This window comes from Pteropus vampyrus, unplaced genomic scaffold, assembly GCF_000151845.1.
Source record: "Pteropus vampyrus isolate Shadow unplaced genomic scaffold, Pvam_2.0 Scaffold357, whole genome shotgun sequence".
NCBI classification, from domain to species: Eukaryota; Metazoa; Chordata; class Mammalia; order Chiroptera; family Pteropodidae; genus Pteropus; species Pteropus vampyrus.
In genome coordinates, this window is record NW_011889138.1 from 158,404 (window position 1) to 179,890 (window position 21,487).

General features: G+C 45.0%; 2 protein-coding genes across 7 annotated transcripts in view; both read right to left on the reverse strand.

Annotated features, from left to right (window-relative positions):
- LOC105304864 (zinc finger protein 548-like) overlaps window positions 1-1,078 on the reverse strand; it is a 10,231-nt gene extending 9,153 nt beyond the window's left edge. Inside the window, exon 1 of the mRNA XM_011379175.2 lies at window positions 828-1,078. Within this exon, the coding sequence (XP_011377477.2) occupies window positions 828-842 (15 nt within the window). The 5' untranslated portion in view covers window positions 843-1,078. The remainder of the gene's footprint in view (window positions 1-827) is intronic.
- Window positions 1,079-5,903: 4,825 nt separating this feature from the next.
- On the reverse strand, window positions 5,904-21,113 carry ZNF304 (zinc finger protein 304). 6 transcript variants are annotated; one of them, XR_002777019.1, is made up of 4 exons: window positions 16,148-16,277; window positions 11,205-14,270; window positions 7,351-7,477; window positions 5,904-6,085 (listed from the first exon to the last, which is right to left on the reverse strand). XR_002777019.1 is itself a non-coding variant. In XM_011379178.2 (3 exons), the coding sequence occupies exons 1-3, from the start codon at window positions 18,143-18,145 to the stop codon at window positions 12,451-12,453; spliced, it is 1,980 nt and encodes a 659-aa protein (XP_011377480.1). In that variant the 5' UTR covers window positions 18,146-21,113; the 3' UTR covers window positions 9,294-12,450. The 6 variants fall into 6 exon arrangements, 2 of the variants coding, with proteins under 2 accessions (XP_011377480.1, XP_011377479.1); XR_002777021.1 differs by lacking the exon at window positions 7,351-7,477 and having other exon boundaries at window positions 5,958-6,085; XR_002777018.1 differs by lacking the exon at window positions 5,904-6,085 and having other exon boundaries at window positions 6,092-7,477.
- Window positions 21,114-21,487: the final 374 nt, after the last annotated feature.

Sequence of the window (21,487 nt, forward strand, 5' to 3'; positions counted from 1 at the left end):
CATCTGAAATAACAATTTGACTCACCCTCCTCAATCTGATCCCCAGGTCGTGCCCTGGCTCAGCCCACACTCACTTTTTTGATGTCTCCAATCCTGCCCCCTTCCTTAGCTTCCAAACCTTTCTGTTCGCCTATACATACGGTATCTCCATGTCGTGACATCTCTATCTTGATAATCTCAGGATCAACATGTCCAAAATCCAACTTATGATCTGAAACCTGCTCCTTGCGTTGACATCGCCATCTCCATACTTTCAAAAATTCAGGCAAAAATACTTGGGATGGTGGTTCACTCCTTACTTTTACCTGCAAGCATATTTTATGCAACAGGAAACCCAGCCTGCTCTACAGTTTTTCCAGAATCTCATCACATTTCCTCTCTAACCGCCACCACCCTGGTCCAGCCCCCACTATCATTCCCCTGGGGTAGACTTTGGTGACCTCACCGGTCTCCATTCCCCATCTTATTTTTACTGACTTTACACTTCTAGCTCTGGGCATGCCCCTCCCCACAGCCGTCACTTCACAACCTTCCATGGCTGCCAACTACTCATTCCAGGCGACACTCCTCGACCCGTTGCCTGGAGACGGAAACCCCAGATTCTTCCAGTACTGTCGACTCACCAGTACCTGCAACCTGTGCACAGGCCGCCCCTGAGGGAACGCTCTCACCTCATCACAGTGCGAACTCTGGGGTCCCACATGACACGCCCTCCGCTCTGGACACGGGGGCCTGATTGCATGGAACCTAGCGGGCGCCTCTCATCCGGGCTCCGCGCTCGGTTGTGAGAGCTGGGCCGGGTGAGGCCGGGGGGACGCAGCACCCACCTCAGTCGGGCTCATCGGCGCGGCCCCTGCCACCGACCTTTGGGACTAATGGGGTCGAAGCTGGGCAACAGGGCAGGAACAGGGCGCCGCGGTTACCAACGAGCTTAGACGGGCCTCACAGCCGCCTCGGTGCAGCGGAGACGACGTCTCACCTCCGGCTTTCCCGCCCCCTAACCTCGACGCCCGCCAAGTGCTCCTGAAGCGCAGAACCCGTGAGCTCTAGAGACCAAAATGACAACCGTAAGGGACGCCGGAAGTCCCGCCTCCTTATGGGCACACAGTACGCGCCCCTCTCTCAAGCTCTCATTGGCTCAGTCGCCGCCGCCGCAACCACCGCGCGCCGTAGAGAATTCTGGGTATTGTAGTTTCCACTACATGCGGCACACCTATCCCCTCTCAGAGAGTCTCTCTGCAGTGGCCGATAAAAGTGATATCTTCAAGGGCGCTGAGAAATGGAGTTCCACCGCTCCAAGAAGAAGGGGGTGTTTTGCTTCTCTTAAAGGGGATGTACTCAGATTTCTTGGAGTGTAGGATGTCACAGAAAGATTAGGAACCTATTATATCAGACTGTGAAGCACAGCAAGTTCCCAAAGGCCTACACATCAAAAAGGACCAGCGTATCATGACACTACACATCTACTCATAGCTGTCAGGTATCTTGTCGCTTTTCAAATACACATTGACTGATGCTCTGAGAGCTGTTTAATGAGCTTTCAATATTTGGCTCAGGACAAGAATGGTGGGGGAGGTGTGGGTGGGATGACAGGAGGCACAGGAGTAGATAGAAAGGGTGAAGCTGCGCTTCTGGTTCCCACAGAAAACATTCTTCCTGGCTGTATAGTTGGTGATTGTTTGAACCCAGTAAGCAACACATGTCTTTATATACTACTCCTCCATATCTGAGACATTTTTCAATTCTTTTAAGAATCTGAAACCCATCTGAAAAGAATATGACTTATCACATGCTATCTTCTGAGACAATGTGTGCTCACGTGTACAAAGGGAGCATCTTGTCCTCCAGACAAAGCTGTGGATTCCATGATCTCATCTTCTTGCTGGGAAGTGATTTTTCATTTCACCTGAAATTGCAGCAGCAGTATCTTCACAGGGAGTCAAGATTATTCGTTAAAAAAAAAGGTATATATATATATATATATATGTATATATATACACACACATACACACATACATACATACATACTGCAAATGGAAATTATCACAAGGTAATAATAATTATGTAGTTGTTCAAAGAAAGTAGCAGAAATAATTCTAGGGAAGCATACCTATGACATGTGAAAAAAAAAAAGGAAAAAGTTAAGATCTCAGTGAAATTTAAGCAAGAGAGTTAATTCTGAAAAGCCAGAGAATCAAGAAGAGCCTGTAGCTGTGCTGGAACCTGGGCCACAATCTTGGAGTGATACAGGCAGTATTTGAAAGACTTGACAGAAAAGTAAAAATGAATAGAGAAGCTGCACTGTTATATTCATTGATCTAAGAAATGTTCGGTGAGCACCTGCTAGGTTTCAGACATAATAGCAGGTGCCAGTTGCTCTGTGGATACCAAGCTGTTCTGTTTTCTAATATTCTGTATCTGTCTTTTTAGCACTCATTTATCACAAGGCCAAACAGTCAAAGATGTGCAAATCAGCTTTCACGGGCTTGCAAAACTCATACTACAAACACCCTAAAAACAAACCCTAACATGTGTTTTCACTTCCTGCATAACAGGAGACATCCCCACCTACATAGCACTCCTGGCCACTTTAGTCATAAAGGCATAATCCCAGTTCCTCCCTCACCTGCTCCTTCCTGTAGGTGACATGGTTTCCTCTTATTTCCAGGGTATTGAAAGTACAGCCATGCTACTCCATGGTACTGCTGTCTTAGTATTCATTTTGTTTGGCCACGCAGGCTGCAGGGAACTTGAACTGATGAGGGACAGCACATGCCACTGGGATCTCTTGGACAAACTTTGAAACTTCTGACTCTTGAGCCATATCTTACAAGGCTTCAGAGCAACAGAGGATGGGGTGCTTGGGGACACGCAGTACAGTGCACACAGCCCAGCCCTGGCACCCCAACAAATATTCCAGGAAAGAAAATAGCACCCATGGTCTAGACGTGGTAAACCCAGATACGCCCTGGGGGAAAAGGATAAAACTAATGCCCAGCCCAGGACAGTGGAGTAGGTGAGGACCTTACCAAATGATGACTCTTATAATAATCTTATAGCTGTTTTATATGATGTAAAGATCCTTGATGGTGAGACAAAACACAATGACACTTGGATAGATAATTTGGGCTTGGAAAGACAGGCATCAGGCAGGGCTGCACAGCAGGTTGCCTGGTATCTGGCTCTGGGACTTCAAGGGTGTTGTATAGCAGTCCAGAGTGTGAATGCCTGTTAAGAACAGTGGTTGGGATGTGGACTTAATGAGCTACTACAAAAAGGGAAATGACCAGCATCAAGCCAGGGACTCAAAACTGGAGCAAGACAGTATTTTCATAAAACTATATATCAAAACACTGTGGTACTGGCATAAAGACAAACATGGGCCAATGAAATAGAACAGAGGTCCCAGAAACAAAAGCCAAAATATTTGATTAAATAATTGATAAGAGTGCCAAGACAATTTAACGGAGGAAGGGCAGTCTTTTCAACAACTAGTGCTGTGGAAAGTGGGTACCTGCATTCACAGGAATGAAGTTGGACCCTTACCTTAAACCATACACAAAATGAGCTCAAAATGGATCAAACACCCAACAGTAAGACGTAAACCCATAAAATTTTTAGATGAAAACACAGGGAAAAATCTTGTAACCTTGGATTTGGAAGTAACTTCATGGCATTGACACAAAAAGCAGAGGAAATAAAAACAAAAATAGCTAAATTGGACTACATCAAATTACAACCTTCTGTGCATCAAAGGACACAATCAACAGGGTGAACAAGCAACCTATCAAATGCCAAGAAAATGTGCAAATCATGTATTCAATAAGTGGTTACTAACTAGATTATATAAAAACTGCTACAACTCAACAATAAAATAACCTGATTAAAAAATAGGCACATTTAGACATTTCCACAAAGAATATACACACAAATGGCCAAGAAGTACATGATCATTAATCATTAGGGAAATACTAAATAGAATCACAATGAAATACTACCTCACATCCATTAGGACACCTGCTATTAAACATGAAACAGAAAATAAAATTATGCTGAGGAGGATGTGGAGATACTGGAACACTTTTGGACCTTTAATGGGAATGTAAAATGGTACAGTTGATATAGAAAACAGTTCCTCAGTTCTTGAAAACACGAAACACAGAATTACCATATGTTCCACCAATTCTACTTCTGGCTATATACCCAAAAGAATGGAAAGCAGGATCTCGAGGAGGTATTTGTGCAGACATCCTCACAGCAGCCTCTTAACAGCCAAAACGTGGAAACAAGGTAAGTGTCCATCAACAGGTGAATGAATGGATAAAGTAAATGTGCTATACACATAAAATGGAGTACTGTTCGACTTTAAAAAGGAAGAATCCTGAAACACGCCACATATTAGATGAAACTTGAGATTACAGTAAGTGAAGTAAGTTACTTATAAAAAGACAAAATCTGTATGATTCCTCTGATGTGAGGCAGCATGGGTGCCCAAATTCAAAGAGAGAAGCATTGAGGCTGCTGGGGCTGGAGGAAGAGAGGAATCAGCATTGTTGAATAATGGGCACAATTTCACCTATGCAAGATGAAGAAAGTTCTGGATATTCATTGCACAGTACTGGACTGCACACTAAAATACTTAAAGTGGCAAATTTTTTTGCATGTGTATTTTAACACAATAAAAAGAAAAAAACCCATAAGTACATAACAGTACTTGACAGTGCCAATCAGAGCAGCCTTTGGCTGAAGTTCTTTCTCTGGTGTGAACTTTTTGGAACCAAATGGACAGGAGTTTTGACCAAAGATGCTCCAACATTCACTGCTCTCAGAAGACATTTCTCAAGCACAAACTCAACAATGTTTAATGAGGCCAGAGTTGTATGCAAAGTCGTTCCCATATTTGCTGTTCTCATGTCACAGCAACATAAACTGGCTGGCGTGTAATGAGTCTGTAGTTGTACCACAAAAATTTCCTACCTTACTTGTGCTCATAAGGCCTTTTTGTCCAATGTCTAAGGAGTGTGCAGCAGCAATTAAATAATTTCCTACACTGCTGCACTTATAAGACCTTTCTCCAGTGTGAATTTTCTGATGAATAACAAGCATGGAGCCATCCAGAATTTCCCACATCCGCTGCACTCATAAGCCCTTTCTCTACTGTGGATTTTCTGGTGCTTGACAAGTTTATGTTTCTGAGTGAAGGCTTTCCCACATTTGCTGCACTTATCAAGCAGCTCCCCAGTGTGAACTCTCTGGTGTCAAACGACTGTGGAGCGGTTCCTAAATAATTTCCCACAATCATTGCAACCATAAGGTCTTTCTCCAGAGTGGACTTTCTGGTGAGCAAAGAGTTGGGACAGACGAAGGAAGGCCTTCTCACAGCAGGTGCATGCAAAAGGCCTTGGCCTGGTGTGAATTTTCTGGTGGTCACCGAGGCCCGGTATCTGGGTAAGAATACTCCATATTCAAGGTGCCCATAAAGCCTGGCTTCACTGTGGACTTTCTGGTGCTGATCAAGGTGGGAGTTTCTAAGGGAGGCCTTACACCACGTTCTCTTTACTCATAAGGCTTTTCTGCAGTATGGATTTTCTCATGGTCAACAAGAATAGGATTATGGCTGAAGGCTTTCCCATCCTGAGTGCGCCTGTAATCGTTTTGCCCATTTTGAAAGGCCTCTCCTCCTTCAGTGTCTCCATGTGGCTTCCAATCACTGTGAAGAGCATATTGCTGGAAAAGGCATGAGCTGGCTGGGAAGTCCTTCCCACCTTCCCTGCACATCAAGGTCCTCTCTGCCATGTGGACGCTGCAGTTCTTCCCAAAGGAAGGCCTCCCCTTGTCCTTTCTGGAAAATTTCACTCTAATCTGATGCTTTTGCTGCTAGTGCTTTCTCCCGCAAGCATACATGTCTTGATCAGGGTACATTCCATCCTGCTCAGCCAGGAACAAAATGTCTTTCAACAGAGAGCTACACGTCTCACAGGGCTCAGCCTTCTGTGTGGATGGGTCTGGCTTTGGAGTCCTGACCTGTGACTCTCCCATAGAATCACCCTGCTCAGAAGGTGCCTCCTCATCCTGGGCTCTGTGCCTGTAAGTAGAGACATGCTGGTGAAAGCATAATGATTTTGGTGGGATGGGGCAGCCCCATCACAAATGAGTGTCAGACACACCATGAATGAGTCCACGGGGCTGCTAACAGGCAAGGGGTCTGAGAGCCAATGAGAGAAAGGCCTGCTTGCGGAGCTGGGCCTGGGAAGCTTATGGTGGGAGAGGCCCTTAACGATGAGGAAGGCCCCAAGGATGGGTGCAGTGCAGGGAGGAGAGGCAGAGTCTCCAAACCACTCTTTTGCAAGTAGCTTTAAACAAGGGCATAGTGATGATGACTGGTGAACACTGTGTAGCAGATTGTGTCCAGACCCAGAAATGTCTGATTGTGACATGGTAGTTGGCATTCAAGGGCTATTTAAGGATGTGTGCAGATGCCACAACACCTGTCACAAAACCTTAGGTATAGTTCAAATGTTGAGAGCACTGAAAAGGGAGTAGTGGAAGGGAATAGGTGAAAGGTGGAGCCAGCCAAAAGTGGTGGGGAGCCAGGAACCAAAAGATTAGAAACGGCAATAGGAAAAAAAAGCTAGAAATTAGGTGTGACCAGTGTCCCTGGTATCATACAAGGATGGGCACAGGCCTGGCTCCCAGTGTGACTGGAACCCAGCTCTGATAACATGCCCTTTCCTAGCTCGAAACCACCAGGGCCATTTCTTGTTGTCATTGATGGAGTGATGTCTATCTTGTCAGAGAGCCAGGCCCTTCTCCCTTTCTCAAAGCGAGCATCTCCTAGGGACCTGGAACAGGGAAAGGCCAACTAAATGAAACACAAGGAAAGAGAGTGGCCGGCATGTCCCAGAGTGATCCAACACATGAAATCCACATTCTCAAATCATGAACATTTCACAGGAGGGTCTTAAAGAACTAGTGTTTTCTACAAGTAGTGACCACACTGGTGGCTGAAATTTCTGGCACAAGCAGCCCCCAAAAAATGTCAGCAAGAAGAGGGAAGGCCTTGGGCACAAAGGGTCCATGTATTTGAACAAAGTGAGCCGACCAGGGCCAGGCCAGGTAGGAGTGGTCTCCCAGACAGACTTCAAGATTTCTGAGCCCTTTCTGTAGGTACTCAAAGAAGCAAGGATGGGGCCACTAAGCCCAGCCTGGGCACCAACAACACATACACCAGGAAACCAGGAGAGGTGGTAGTGCCCAAAGTCTGGCTGTAAGGAGAACACAGCTGCCCATAGGGAAAAGGGGAAGAACAGTGTCCAGCCCAGGACCCTGGGCTAAGTGTGAGGGCCTTACCAAGTGATGACAAAAGTGCAAAGTTCTCCAGCATCGCACTGTGGTACAGACTTTTCTGAAACTCCTCAAGGAGGTCCCTCTCCTCCTGGGGGAAATGTATGGCCACATCTGTAAAAACCACACGTCCCTGCCAAAATGTAGATAGGTCATTCAGTGTGCAGCTTCTCTCTCCAGGATCTTCAGTTCCTGATCAACAATTATTCAGATAATATTACTCCATATCTGAGATATATTTCATTTAAGAATCTGAAATCTCTCTAAAAGAGGGACTTAAATGCCATCTTCTGCCTTTCTGACAGTGCATGCCTTTCTGACAACTGGACCACGTGTGTAAAGGGGGCATCTTATCCCTGAGATAAAGGTTTCAGTATCTATGAGCTCATCTCCTTGCTATGAAGTGGTTTATCATTTCACCTGTAATTGTAGCAACAGTATCTGCACAGGGAGTTGAGGTTATCTCTGGAAAAACGTGAAATAGATATTACTGAATGTTATTAATAATGACTGTAGTTTTTCAAGGAAAGTAGCATAAATGGTTCTAGAGAAATAAGTCTGTAACAAGTCAGGGGTTGGTAACATCTCAAGTTTAAGCAAGAGGCACTCAGTACGAAAAATCAGAATGAAGCTCAGATTGTAGCTTGCTGAAACTCTGGCCACACTCAGGGTTTGGTCCCAAAATGTGATTATTTTTAATACTTGAAAACATAGCACATTAACGGCTCAGAGGGAGAAGTAAAGACAATATTTAAAAAGGTAAACATGAATAGCAAAGTTGTACTGTTCTGTATTTACTGATCTACAAATGTTTAATGAGCACCTACGGGGTTTCAGGTACAAATAGTAGGTGCATGGCACACATCAGGCATAGGACTGCCAACTGTTCTGTGTACACAGCACGTCTTTTGTCCTGTATTGACATTGTCAAGATGCCCTAAATGTCCCATATTTAGCTTTTTCCAATACATTACAAGATGTCAGTAGTTAGAGCTATTTTAATTGGCAATTAAATAACTTAGTGGCAATGCTAGCTCAAAATCATATTCACATAAATAACCATAACCTTTGGGATAATGCCATATGGTCTCTTTTATAGATTTGACTAAAGAACAAAAGAAGGGACTAACAATTAAGTGCTTATTTTTTTCACATTCAGGAAAGGAAAAGACTGTACTTTGGCCAAATTCCAAAGTCATGAACAAGAAACTAAGATTTATTAGCGATAACTTTGGATGACATCTGAAAGCCAGCTTAGTCAACAACTTAGTCATCAGTAACTCGGCTTCTGAAAACTAGCAAATCATTGATAGTCTCAAACTTCTAAAATTCAGCCAGTCTTTCAGGTTCCAGTCCTGAAAGACAGCCAAGCAGTGATAGCCCCAGGTTCCTAGGCAAAACCACACACCATCAGATATTCTATGGGTAAAAGGAGAAATTACAAGGAAAATTTTAAATACATAAATATTTTGAACTGATGAAAACAAAAATGCTATCTATAAAAATCAATGTGACACAGTTAAATGATTAGAAGGAAATATATAGCTTTAACCAGCTATTACAAAAGAAGATGCCAATAACCTAAGCTTCTATGTTAAGAAACCAGGAAAATAATACCAAACTAGCCCCAAAGATAAGACAGGAGCTATTAAAGATCAGAACAAAACTCAATGAAATAGAAAACATAAAAACACTTTAAAAATAATCAATGGAACAAAAACTTGATTCTTTCCGAAGATAAATAAAATTGACAAAACTTTAAGTAGGCTGACAAAAGTAGACAACAAATTAGCAAAATCAGGAATGAAAACACTACTCACCCTACAGAAATTAAAAATATCATAAGGAATATTATAAACAATCTTTATCCCCCAAATTAGACAATTTAGTTGAAAATGGACAAATCCCTAGAAAGACACTAATTATAAAAACGGACATAAGTAGAAATCTATGTTATATATTAAATTTTATTGAAAACCTTCCTACAAGAAAATTCCAGGCTCAGGTGCCCTCACTAAGGGATTCTAGTAAACATTTAAAAAAGCAGTATCATTAATCTCTCAAAAACTCTTCCAGAAAATAAAGGAAACACTCCCCAACTTATTCTATGAGGTCAGAAACATATACAAAGAATTATATATCACGACCAAGTGGGATTTGTCCCAGGAAATGCATGGTTAGTTTAACATCTGAGTATCAATTAATGGGATACCTCACATAAATAGAATAAAAGACAAAAACAAACAACCCATACCTACACAACGATTATCTCAATAGATGGAAAAATTGGAAGAAAGTCTAGAAATAGATCCATCCCTATACAGTCAACTGATCTTTGAAAAAGCAGCAAAAACAATTAAATGGAGAAAGGATTGTCTTTTCAACAAATGATGCTGGAACTACTGGACATTCTGTTTAAAAAAATGACGTAAACCCAGATCTTACACTTCTCATAAATATTTTCTCAGAAGTGATAATAGACCTAAATGCAAAACACAAAACTCTGAAATACCTAGAAAATGACAGGAAAAAAATGTAGATGACCTTGTATTTGGCAATGACTCTTTATATACTCCAAAACGACAATCCATAAAAGAAAAACTGAGTAATTTGGACTTGATTAAAATTCAGAACTTGTGTTCTGCAGAAGGCACTGTTAAAATATGAAAAGATATTCAGCATATGCATCAGGGAATTGCAAATTAAAGCACCAATGACATACTCCCATGCACCTATCTGAATGGCTAAAATCCAAAACCCTGACAACCAAATGCTGGAAGGACATGGAGCAACAGGAATGAAATCTCATTCATTGCTGGTGGGAATGCTAAATGGTATAGTCACTTTGGAAAACAGTTTCTTACAAAACTAAATACATTTACTAGATGATCCAGCAAATCACACTCTTTGGCTTGAACCCAAACAACTTGAAAACTTATGTCCATGTAAAACCTACACAAAAATGTATATTGCATGTAAAACCTACACAAAAATGTATATTGCAAAACTCGGAAGCAACCAAGATGTCCTTCAGTAGGTCAATGGATAAACTGTGGTGCATCCATAAAATGGAATGTTATTCAGTGATAACTTGTACTCAAATCTTAACTGCAGCTTTATTTGCAATAACCAAAAACTGGAAACAACCCAAATATCCATTAATAGTAGCTGAGTGGATAAAAAAAATTGTGGTATATCCATACAGTGGAATAATACTCAGTAATACAAATAAGCAAACTATTGATACATGCAACAAGATGGATTATTCTCAAAATAGTCATGGTTAGTAAAAAAGACCAGAGTCCCCCTCCCCAGAAAGTATATACCGTATGATTCTGTTTACATGAAATTCTTGAAAATGCTTTCTGTTGCTTGTGAATTGTGGAAAAGGGGTTTAGGAAGGACTGAGAGGATAAGATTATAAAGGGACACAAGGAATCTTTTGGTTGTGTTGAACACATTCATTATTTTGACTGTGGTGATAGTTTCTCAGGTATATACACATGCTGAAACATAGCACAATTTACAGTTTACATATGTGCAGTTTATTTCATGTCAACCATACCTCAATAAAACTGTTAAGAATAAACCTTCCCTGTAAAAATACATATTTATCATCCTTCTTGTAACACAATATCTGCCAATTATTTTGATTCTGTGATATCCCTCTCCCCACAATTTAGGAGGGCGATCTCTGCCTCAAAGTTAGCAAAAACTGGAGAGCAATGAAGTCCATTTCCACTTCATACATGAGAAATGCTAGCTGGGTCAGAGAAGCCCTATCCCTGGATCTCTCCTTTGTCAGTGATGGGGTTCCTGCCTGAGTGGAGATGGAATTCATAAATCTTTAGATTACTTACTCTGACAGTGGCCTTGACCACAGGAGACACAGATGTCTAAAGGTCCTGAGAATTTCTGTACCCTCTTATCCCACACAGCCAAAATTACAGGGACATTTGTAGATGCCTCCTTCAGAAAAGACATATCTCCTCTCATTGGCCACAGTGGTCCCCATTCCATTATCTCAGTGTTTCTGTATGAATTATGATTCCCACTTTGTTCTGCAGGATTTCTAGTCAGTGCCATCTGCCTATGGGATTCTGGACACCAGAAACTGGCTCATGGATAGGTCCAGGAAGCAGAAATCTCTCAAAGTGCTGGGGAATATGAGACATTCCTTAGGAACGAGGGACCCAATTCATGTTGCTTCCAGAAGCATTGGAGGTTTTTCACACCAACTATGCCCTTCTCAGAATAAACTCTGGACTCACAGGAAATCCTGATTTTCAGGTCCTAAGATTAGGCACACAAAGCTCTTCAGTCTTCTCTAGCAAGACTAGAACAACAATGCAAATTTGGCCAAACTAGACTGAGATCTGTTCTCTGCCATCTTTCTGTCCCTTTATGTTGGCACATAAAGTTGGTGCCAACAAAAGATGTTCCTCCCTTCATGTTGGCAGAACCCAATATTTTCTCAATCCATTCCACACAGTGAACAGCACCCCAAAGAGTAAAGACTGCCACAATAGGCCTTTACCACTGCACAAACCAGAGCAGCATGAGGCAAGCAGTTCCAAAGATGGCTGATTTGGAAGCAGGACAAATAAGTCACAGCTCTCATGTTTACTATCAACACTGTCCACGAAGAAGGAAAATCTTCCTTCTAGCCAGAGCTAGATCATGTCCACGCAGAACCCAGTCATGGAGGAGGAAATGAGGCCCTTCAATAGGGTCAGAACACTTATGATTCCCTCGAGGATATAAGACAGAGAGAGCGCAAGGGTCTGCCTTCCTTGAGCATACTACAGTGACTGACAGCTGGCAGTGATGAGATGGCTTCTGTCACGGGCATTGGCATTGATATAACTCTGTCAAGAGCCCAGGACAGCTTAGAAAGTGCAGCGTACCTCATGAAAGTGTCCCATCTACACAGTACTTACTGGGACTCTCCCCAGGATGGAGGCATGAAGGTACAGGGTTTGCATGCTGACTACCTCACAAAAGGTACTCACAGAGCTTTCTTCTGGTTTGAGTCTTGAGGCTGAACAAGGAGAGAGCACATTTTCCACATATACAAGGCTGTTCTCTAGTGTGAACTTCCTGGAGCTAAACAAGTTTAAGAGATGCAGCTAAAGGGCCACCAAAACTGTTGCATCCATGAGGCCTTTCTCCAGTGTGAACTTTCTGATGCCGAACAAGATGAGAGCTCCTGCTGTAGGCCTTCCCACATTCACTGCACACATACGGCTTTTCTCCAGTGTGAACCCTCTGGTGTAGAATGAGGCTAGAGTTGCGGCTAAAGAACTTTCCACATTCGTTGCACTCATAAGGTCTTGCTCCAGTGTGAACTTTCTTGTGTTGAACAAGGTGGGAGCTACTAATGTAGGCTTTTCCACATTCGCTGCACACATAAGGCCTTGCTCCGCTGTGAACTCTCTGGTGTAGAATGAGGCTGGAGTTGTGGCTGAAGCATTTCCCACATTCGCTACACTCGTAAGGCTTTGCTCCAGTGTGGATTCTCTGGTGCACAATAAGGTTAGAGCTGTGACTAAAGAATTTCCCACACTCACCACACTCATAAGGCCTTTCTCCCGTGTGGATTTTCTGGTGCTGCACAAGTGTGTCTTTACGGCTGAAGGCCTTCCCACATTCACTGCACTCATAAGGCCTCGCTCCGGTGTGAATTATCTGATGCTGGACAAGTGTGTCTTTGCAGCTGAAAGCCTTCCCACATTTGCTGCATACATAAGACCTTGCTCCCGTGTGGACTCTTCGATGTTTAATGAGGCTGGAGTTATGGCTAAAGAATTTCCCACATTCAATGCACTCGTAAGGCCTTGCCCCAGTGTGAATCCTCCAATGCTCAATAAGGTGGGAGCTTTGGCTAAAGAATTTCCCACATTCACTGCACTCATAAGGCCTTTCTCCAGTGTGAAATCTCTGATGCTGAACAAGTGTGTCTTTACGACTGAAGGCCTTCCCACATTCTCCACACTTATAAGGCCTTTCTCCAGTGTGAATTCTCTGGTGCTGGACAAGGTGGGAGCTTCTGCTGTAGGCTTTTCCACATTCGCTGCAGTCATAAGACCTCTCTCCAGTATGGACTCTTTGGTGCTGAACAAGTGTGTCTTTGCGGCTGAAGGCCTTGCCACATTCACTGCATGTATAATGTCTTTTCCCAGTGTGAAATTTCTGGTGCATCTTTAGGTGGGATAAGTGAATAAAGGTCTTTCCACACTCCTTACACACATGTGATGTTTCTCCATTGTGAATTTTTCTGTGATGAATAAGAGCTAATTTTTCCTTAGACACATTTCCACATGGTAAGCATCTAAAAGATTTCCCTTCAGTATGAGTTATCTGTCTGTCAAGGAGAGTAAAGGTGTCCAAAAAGGTTTTCTTATTGTCACTGCAATTGAAAAGCATCAGTCCATCATGGTCCCCCTGGTGTTGCCCAAGGCTGGAGCTGTGTGGGAAAGACTCCATGAACTCTATCCTTTTGCATGGACTTGCCCCACAGCAAGTGGTCTGGTGCTGAAAGAGGCCCGAGCTGTACAAGTCCATGCTTCCCTCCCTGCAGGTAAACAGTCTCCCCGACATGTCAACTGCACAGCTCTCCACAAGTGAGGCCCCGCCATCATCCCCACCAAAGGGGTTCCCTCCACTATATCGCTTCTGGTGCTGGTCAAAGCTTGCATAGAATGAGAATCCTCTCCCACATGGGCTACACGTGTACAGTTTCTGCACAAGGTGTGAGCCTTGATCTTCGGTCAGGTGCAAAATGTCTTTCAAGAATGAGTCACACATCTCACATGGGTGGGCTTTCTGGGTAAATGGACCTGACTTGGGAGTCCTGACCTGTGACACTCCTATAGAAGTGTGCTGCTCAGAAGGGACTTCCTGATGGTCTGCTTCACGCCAACAATCTGAAAGCAAAGAAATGCTAGTGAAGGACAAGTGACTTTGGTGGGAAGCAGCAGCCCTCACCTATGTATGTGGGATACACCAAGTAATGAGTCCACTGGCTTGTTGACAGGACGAGGGAAACACGGTAGGGGTGAGGAAGGGCCCATTATCAGTTCTGGGCCTCCGAAGGTCACAGCACAGAGGAACTCTAAAGAGAGAAAAGACACAATGATGGTGTACAGTACAGGGAGTAGAAATGAGGTCTCCAACTCACTCCTCTATAAATGGGCTGCTGGTGTCAGGTGAGCTCTATGGAGAAAGCTGTGTCCAGGCCAGGGAAAATCTGACTGCCAGGAAGTAGCTGGTTCTTAAGAACTATTGAAGGATGTGTACACAACTCATGACAGATGAAAGCAGCCAATGTTGCAAAGGGAGCAGAGGAGAATGAGTGGGACACAGAGACCAGAGAAGTGGGATCAGCCAAGGGATGAAAGACACAGGAGAAATGGCAAGGGGGCAGAGTGCCAAGAGTGGGGAAGGAAACGGAGAAATGAGGCACTGCCAAGGGCTTTGGCAATAAAATACTGGTGCATGCAAAGCAGCTTGAAGTATGATGTGAACCTAGTCCTAACGTGACACTCTGTCCAGCTCCTGTTTGCAGGGCCAAGCTCTCTTTGGGCTTCTCTCACCAGACTGGAGTCAGGTGTGCCCCATCAGGCACCTGAGGCTTTCTGCCCCTCTCTAACTGGGCAACTACATGGGATCTCGCAGATGGAAATGGTAAAGAAAACACAGGCAGATGAGTGGCCTAGGCAGATGAGTGGCCTAGGCAGACACAGCCCACAAAGCAGAAAATGAAATGTTACAAAAGAACCTCGAAGGAGGATTTGGCAGAACAGACCTGTGACCTCCGCAAGCAGTAACCACGTCAGTACCTGCAATTCCTGGCATAGTCAGTCCCCAAGATATGTCAGCTAGAGGATGAGGGCAGAACCTGAGACACAGAGGTACCATGGAGCTGGACAGTCACCTGGACAGGGAGTGCCCAAGCCGCGTAGAATCTGTTGGGCAGATTGAAAAAGCCCTGAGTCCCTAACCTCTTCCTTCAAGGCTTTGGGCAACAGCTGTTGGGACTGCTCAGTGATGGAGGGGACACTGCCTACGGCCCATAACACCTGCTCTGGGAACCAAAGAAGGGAGAAGAGTCACTAATACGGATGGATGGAAAGAACTGCCCCTTTGGAAGGGGGGAATAACTGAACCCCAAGGACACTAGAGTGGATGTGAGGGCCTGTGGAAGGTAGCCTTGAAGACGGCCTCCAGGAATGCCTACCTCCTGGGATTCTTGCCCTTATATAATCCTTGATTGTAGACTGGGCTACTGACTCATTTCTAAGAAACAGAATATGGCAAAAATGTTGGGATGTCACTTCCAAGGTCAGGAAAAAGACCAGGTTCCACCCTGGGCATCTCACTTGCTCAGAGAGAAGGCAGCTTCCATGCTACGAGGTATGCTACAGGAAGGCCACCATGACGAGGAACTCGTCATGGTGGCCTTCCTGTAACAGCCAGTGAGTAACACTGGCTGTTACAGGTTGGGTAACAGCCAGTGAGAAACTAATGTGTACAGTTCAACAAACCATAAGAAACTGAATCTTGCAAACAACAACATGAGTGAGTTTGTAAGTGGATTGTTCCTGAGACTGACTTTCAAATGAGAATATGGCTCTGACTGACAGCTTGATTGAAACCTCATGAGAGACCTTGAGCTGAAAGCACCCAGATAAGCTGTGATCAGATTCCTGATGCGCCAAAAGTGAGATAATAAATTTTGCTTAAGTCACTAAATTTTGGGGAAATTTGCCACACACAAACAAATGACCAATACAAGACTTACCAAGAGAGGCCACAAGAGCAAAGTTCTCCAGCATCACATCACGGTACAGGCATCGCTGCACCTCCTCGAGAAGCTCCCACTCCTCCCGGGAGAAGCACACGAACACATCCTTGAAGGTCACACTGCCCTGCTATGATGGAGACAGTTAAGCCTACAGGCAGCATAGCATCTCTCCCCAGTTCTCACCGCTCACACAAGACAGTTGGGAGACTGTCTTCCCAGTCTCCCAACTCAGAGATGCTTGTTCTTGGCACCACTTATGCCTGCTTGCTCCTCATGTCCCTCTGATCACTATGTTCAGCCCAGTACAGACCAGGCAAGTGGGCAGATACTATATAAGCTATAGGTCTGGCAAGAAGGGGCCTGCCAGCCAGTTCCCCTGGTGTCACTCAGATCATGCTTTCTAGATACAACCTTAAGGTCATTAGTTCACAGTCCTCCCAACATATACATCACTTTTCAAATCACACCTTCCTCACATCTGGGACCCCCACTACCACTGGCAACCGTCTGGTCCACACCATATGCACCTCCAAGGCACACCCCCATGCCACTCTGCACACTGTGTCCAGAAAATGCTCTTATGTTTATGTAACAGGCACCACTGCCACCCAGGTGCCTAAGCAAGAGACCCAGTTCTCAGTCCCAGGTTTTGACTTTCTGGTTAGTAACAGCATTGCTACCAGGACCTGAAGATACTCCCTCCTAAATTTAACCCACAGCGCCACACCATTCCACACATTGGCTCCCACCTCTGAACTTCTTCAAACAGAACCCTCCCTGGAACTAAAATCCTACGTCCGGCTTGATGCCTCAATTAAGGGGTCTCTAGGACTTCTTAAACTAAACGTGACGAAAGCCTAACTCCTGATCCTGCCACTGAAAATTACTCATACCACCAACTTCTCCATCTCAGTTGATGGCACTTCCATCACTCTATCAGTTAAATCAAAAAATCTCTGGGGTCATCCAGGACTCTTTCCTTTTCCTCATTCACCCTTCACATGAGAAAATCCAGTCATCCTACTTAAAAAACAGATACAAAACCACTAACTTCTCCTACTTTCACAGACACCCCTCTGGGTCAGCCACCACCAACACTCCCAGTTAAAATCCGAATCAGACCATGTCTGTCTTGCTGCAAGTCTTCCGTGTCTTTCACCACACTCAGAATAGAGACCCAGCTCTTTAGGCCGACCTTCCTGCCTGACTCCTGGCCCCACTCCTAACATACATAATTAACACCAAAGATTCCTGGAGGACTTTCAACACACTCTTACCTCCAAGCATTTGCACATGCTGTTCTGGGCCCACTGCACCCTTCCAGGTCTCATCCTATTGGCTGCCAGAAGTAAGATGCTTTTCATATAACTCCTGGCCTAGATTCAAGATGCTGGGCTAGAAATGAAGCCCCGCTCGGGTCCCCAGACTCAAGTGCAGAGAGAGTGACAAGTGTATCGCGTGGCTCTATGTCTCATCGGAAAATCTGGTCAGCCCTACTTTAAAAACATACACGAAACCCATAAACTTCCCTAACCTCTGCTGCCACCACTCTGCTCCACACACCAACACCCACTTGGACTACTGCAGTAGCCTCCATACTGGTCTCCCTGCCCACCCTCTACTCTATCCCCCCAATCTTTCCACTCTGCAGCCAGAGGGAGTCTGTTGACGCCTAAGTCAGATCACCTTCCTCCTCTGCTCCAAACCTTATATGGCTCTGACGACCATCAGAACGGTGGCCCAGCTCCTCAGGCTGCCACTCAAGGCTTGACCCCTGACTTCCTGCTCTCTATTCTGACCAGAGATAAGAGACCCGCGGTTACCTGACTCATTCCCACCCCCAAATGTTTGTACCAGCTGGCTTCCGTGCCTTGGAAAACCATGCACATCTCATCCCACTGACGCTGGGAATGGGAACCCTAAGATTCTAGTCGGTAAGGACTCGAGGGACCCTACACTCACCCTAGCCCGGTCCATCAGCGCCGCGGCCGCCATCGGATCCTGAGAGCAGACTCCGAGGCTCAGCCGTAACTCCACACATCCACTGGGTCAGGGGACCTCGGAGTGTCGCACGGCGAAACCCCTCTCCCCGCACAAGGCTCAGGGTGCCGCCTCCGGGGGCCGACGAAGACAGGATACCGGCACGAAGGCCTCGAAAAGAGCGCAGCCCTGCCGGACACCGTGGTGCAGAGCTGCCCGTCCCCCAACGGAGGATCATGGGTCGTAACAAAGACGCGAAGGGACGTCCTTTCCTTTTAACCGTCCTTCCTAGATCGATTCCGAAGAGCCACGCGGGAAGCGGACCCCACCCAGGACTCTGAGCCTCCACAGCCAGAATGGACCCTGACAGCTCCGGCGCAGGATAAATACGTCATGCCAGCAGCGCCGGAAGTCCCGCCTCTGCCACAAGGGCAAGAGGAAGCGCCCACTTCAGGGTTGTCATGACGCAGCATCGACGCGCCGGGTTAGAAACTTCTGGGTAGTGTAGTTCCCACGCTGCACCCACCTCCACAACTGCCGCATTCCCGCTTCTCCATGACAACCATACATGGGCCGGTGGCCCGGGGGCGGGAAAGCGGGGAAATAAGCGCCCTGGAGGGAGGGTTCAAGGCATACCTTAAAGGGAATGGGTCCATATTTCCGTGGTCGCCTGAGACAATGCCAGGTCCTCAAGGGTCTCCAGCAGGGGATCCATTTTTTAATTCCCGGAGAGCTGCTTTGCCTCATCTTTGGGGCTTGAGATTTAAATCGATAAATATACCTCGCTCCTGGGGACTTTGTGTAGTAGTAACATTAACTATTCCTTAAATTCGTTAATTTCCAAATTTGGGTTCTTGATTTGGTAGTATCAGTATCACTTGTGAATTCAAAATGCACCTCTTCTCAGGGAGGCCTCTGTGACCAGCTCCTCAGGTGGGCCATCAGTACGCAGGCAGGCCCTGGCCTTAGATCTCCCCACAATGGACTTTGCCCAGAAGTCCCTGTGTGGGGCTAACTTCTATCTGAATCACAGGTTTAAATTAGATGCCACAGTAGGGGTTGTGATTGGAAGGGGAATCCTGGAAGCCATGGTGTTCTTAGTAGCTGGTCTGGCACTCACCTCTAAACTCTGGGAGTCTCCTGTTGAATATAAACAAGTTCACAGAGCACCAACCTCAGTCAAGGCCACTCAGTGACCATGACTGAGACAAAGAAAGACGGACCCTTTCATTGTGTCTCAGTGGACAAAACCAGAAACCTGTGCAAACAGAAATGACCAGATAGCCTCCTTCTTCTGGGTAAGATGAGTGACAGCTACTTAGTGCTGCTTCCTTCCCCTGCTTTGTAGGTAACTGTTAGGTTCAGGAGGGCCCGACCCTCATAGTGTGGGAACCTGACTACTCCCCTACCGCTGTATGAAAACCGGACCTTGCAACGTCCGGGTTGGCAACCATACATGCTCACCTCTCCTTTCAATGGATTCTCCTCCCTTTATTGCCAATTTACCCAACCGAAATATTCCCACCAAAAAAAAAATGCCTCCAGCCCCATATAAGTTTCAGGTCCCCTCGCATTCAGGGCTGAAGCTATCTTTGGCTCAGCCCAGCTGTCACTCTGCTACAATAAATCTTGCTTCAGCCTTATACATTCCTCCTTCAGCAAACCTAACAGTAACAAATTTCAGGATATCTGCTCATAGAATCAACACCTCAACCTGACAGCATCCAATTCAGACCAAAGCTCGATTTCCTTAAACTCTCCTTCAAAGAAGTGGACAAAAGCCCAGAGCCTGGAAAATGGCCTATCACCCTCTGAGGGTCTTGCATTTCCCAGTGTGTGTGGTGCCCCACATCACAGTGCACCAATAAACCTCACTGTTCCACTACAGGTCTCAGGTATGTTCCTGTGCTTAAAGGCATTGGCACCACATACCTGCAAGGAGACCTAGCATTCCCCTGAATTCCAGACTTGCACATCCAACTAGGTATCATTTCCTCTTAGATGTCTGGTGGACTTCTCAAAGTGAGTACGAAACCCAATTCCTCATCTCTCCAACTCCAGTCAATCTCACTGGCCACCATGCTCCCCACTGCAGCCACGTGGACTTCACCTAGTTCTGTACCAGACCATGATCTGGTCAGTCTGTTACCTTTGCTGGAGACATTCTCCTCCAACTCCAACCTTGTTTGGGGATTCCACATCCTCCAAGGGTCTTTCTGTCAACCTCTTGCTTCTGTCTGCTCTGCTTCCTGTGCTTTAGTTCAATGTCTGTCTTCCTGTTTTATATACAAGAACACTGAACTCCAAGGATAAGGGATGTGACCAAAGTCATGTAGCTGGGGATGAGCACAATGTAGACCGGCTGGGATCCCAATGCCTAGCTCTTAGCACGTAGCACACTCTGACCCCTCCAGACCTGCCTGCCTTCACATTCCCTGATTTCGATCCTTCTTTCTCTTGTACTTCTGGGGTCCCCAGACACATTTCTGTCAAAGCAAGTTACTGTATTTCACCTGTTTCATTTAATGTTCTCCACATGAGATGAAATCAAGGGCAGGGCCCACATCTGTCACCCATGTGTCTCAAGTGTTCATGGTGTGCCATGAGAATGAGATGGGGTCACAGCACTATTGCCCAAACAGCAGCAAGGTCACAACTGGCCCTTCTGACAGAACATGGAAGGAAGACCAGATAGTGAGAAATGAGAGATGAGGGACAAACCCAACTCCTTCATTCTCTGAAGGGCATGTCACGACTGCTAAGAAACTTGGAGAAGACCCTGAAGAAACGATTTTAAAAAGTGAAAAATACAGCCAAAGGAAAGAAGCAGGACTCAGCTGGGAATACTGTACAGCTACATGAGCATCACCACGCCTCGGAGAAAATAAAGAAAAACCAACATGTAGATTGGGATCAAGGAAAAGTGAGCATGCTGGATGTTTAAAATGTCATGAAAAAAGGACTTTTTTTATTTATTTCTCTTAACAGTGTCTTTTTAAACTACTGTTTCAATTACAGTTGACATATTATATCAGTTTCATGTGTATTTTTTTCCTTAATTGAAGCCCTTTCTCACCACTCTTATTCTGAAAGTCTGAAAGTCTAGTACTGAAAGTCCTAGCTATAGCAATCAGCCAAGACAAATAAAAGCCATCCAAATCAAAAAAAGAAAAAAAGTAAAATTATCATTATTTGAAAATGATATGATCTTATATATTGAAAATCCCACAGACTCAACTAAAAAATGGTTGGATCTAATCAATGAATTCAATAAAGCTGCAGGATATTAAATCAATACACACACATCAGTTGCATTTCTATACACTAACCACAGAATATCTGAAAAATAAAGAAAAC